At 39.4% G+C, this 923-nt stretch overlaps 1 protein-coding gene across 1 annotated transcript in view; it reads left to right on the top strand.

Moving 5' to 3' along the window:
- The window catches only part of LOC106302598 (uncharacterized mitochondrial protein AtMg00810-like), a 4,568-nt gene extending 4,007 nt beyond the window's left edge, over positions 1-561 (top strand). Inside the window, exon 2 of the mRNA XM_013739069.1 lies at positions 344-561. Within this exon, the coding sequence (XP_013594523.1) occupies positions 344-561 (218 nt within the window). The remainder of the gene's footprint in view (positions 1-343) is intronic.
- Positions 562-923: the final 362 nt, after the last annotated feature.

The raw sequence follows: 923 nt of genomic DNA, 5'->3' as shown, positions 1-923 counted from the left end.
GTGAGTGTTCATGGAAGCAAACTGATTCTCTAAATTAGTGACTGTAGAAGCAAGGTGTGAGAATTTGTTGTTGAGCTCATTGTAGCTCCCATCAATCTTGGAATGAAGGTTCTTCAACTCATAACCAACATGCTTCTCACTTCTAGTCTGAGACTCCAAGATTTGTTTCAGTAAGGTATCAGTGCTGCTCTCTTGAGGAGCAGAGGAACCAGACGAGGGGTTTTGCTGAAGCTGATAGCTGCCTTGCTGGTTATTTCTAGGCGGATAACCACTCTGTTGGTTGTTGGGATAGGATTTCTGTTGGTAGTTGTTGTACTAAAAGTTGAGCTCCTTTTTGTACCAGCTACCATTGTTGTTAATGAAACACAGCTCCTCTTAACCTTCCAAACCCTCAACCTCATTGACAGCAGGTGGATCTTCCTGCTTGGAGTTACCAACAAACTTCAGCTGCTCATGGGTGGCTTTTTCAGCAATGAGTACGTCGATCTTGTCTTCCAAAGCTTTGATCTCTTTCCTCGTCTGCTTATCTTCAAGGCTCCTAAAACAAATGTTGTAGTATAAATTATTGTCGAACCAGTTCTGAGGGATATCAAAGCACCGAGAATGCAAGTACTCACTTAATCTAAGTGCGACCAATGATTTAGATGGGTTTTAAACTACTACTAATACTAGAAAGCAATAACAAAATGATATTTTCTTGACTAAGGGAAAAGAGAACTCATGGGCATAGGGATTAGACCTTGGGTGATCAAGTATCAAACTAAGGATGGCAAATGATCAATCAATTCTAAGCAAGCTCTATGTCTAGATGAATGCTCATTTTGCTAACACATCTCAAACATCAAATGTCTTTGGTTGAATAATGTGAAAGCTATAATTACTAACAAGTTTATTAGCTATCTTAGCACCTTTAACAACAAATG

Source organism: Brassica oleracea, chromosome C7 (genome assembly GCF_000695525.1).
Source record: "Brassica oleracea var. oleracea cultivar TO1000 chromosome C7, BOL, whole genome shotgun sequence".
NCBI lineage: Eukaryota > Viridiplantae > Streptophyta > Magnoliopsida > Brassicales > Brassicaceae > Brassica > Brassica oleracea.
This window is presented reverse-complemented; position numbering and strand designations above follow the sequence as displayed.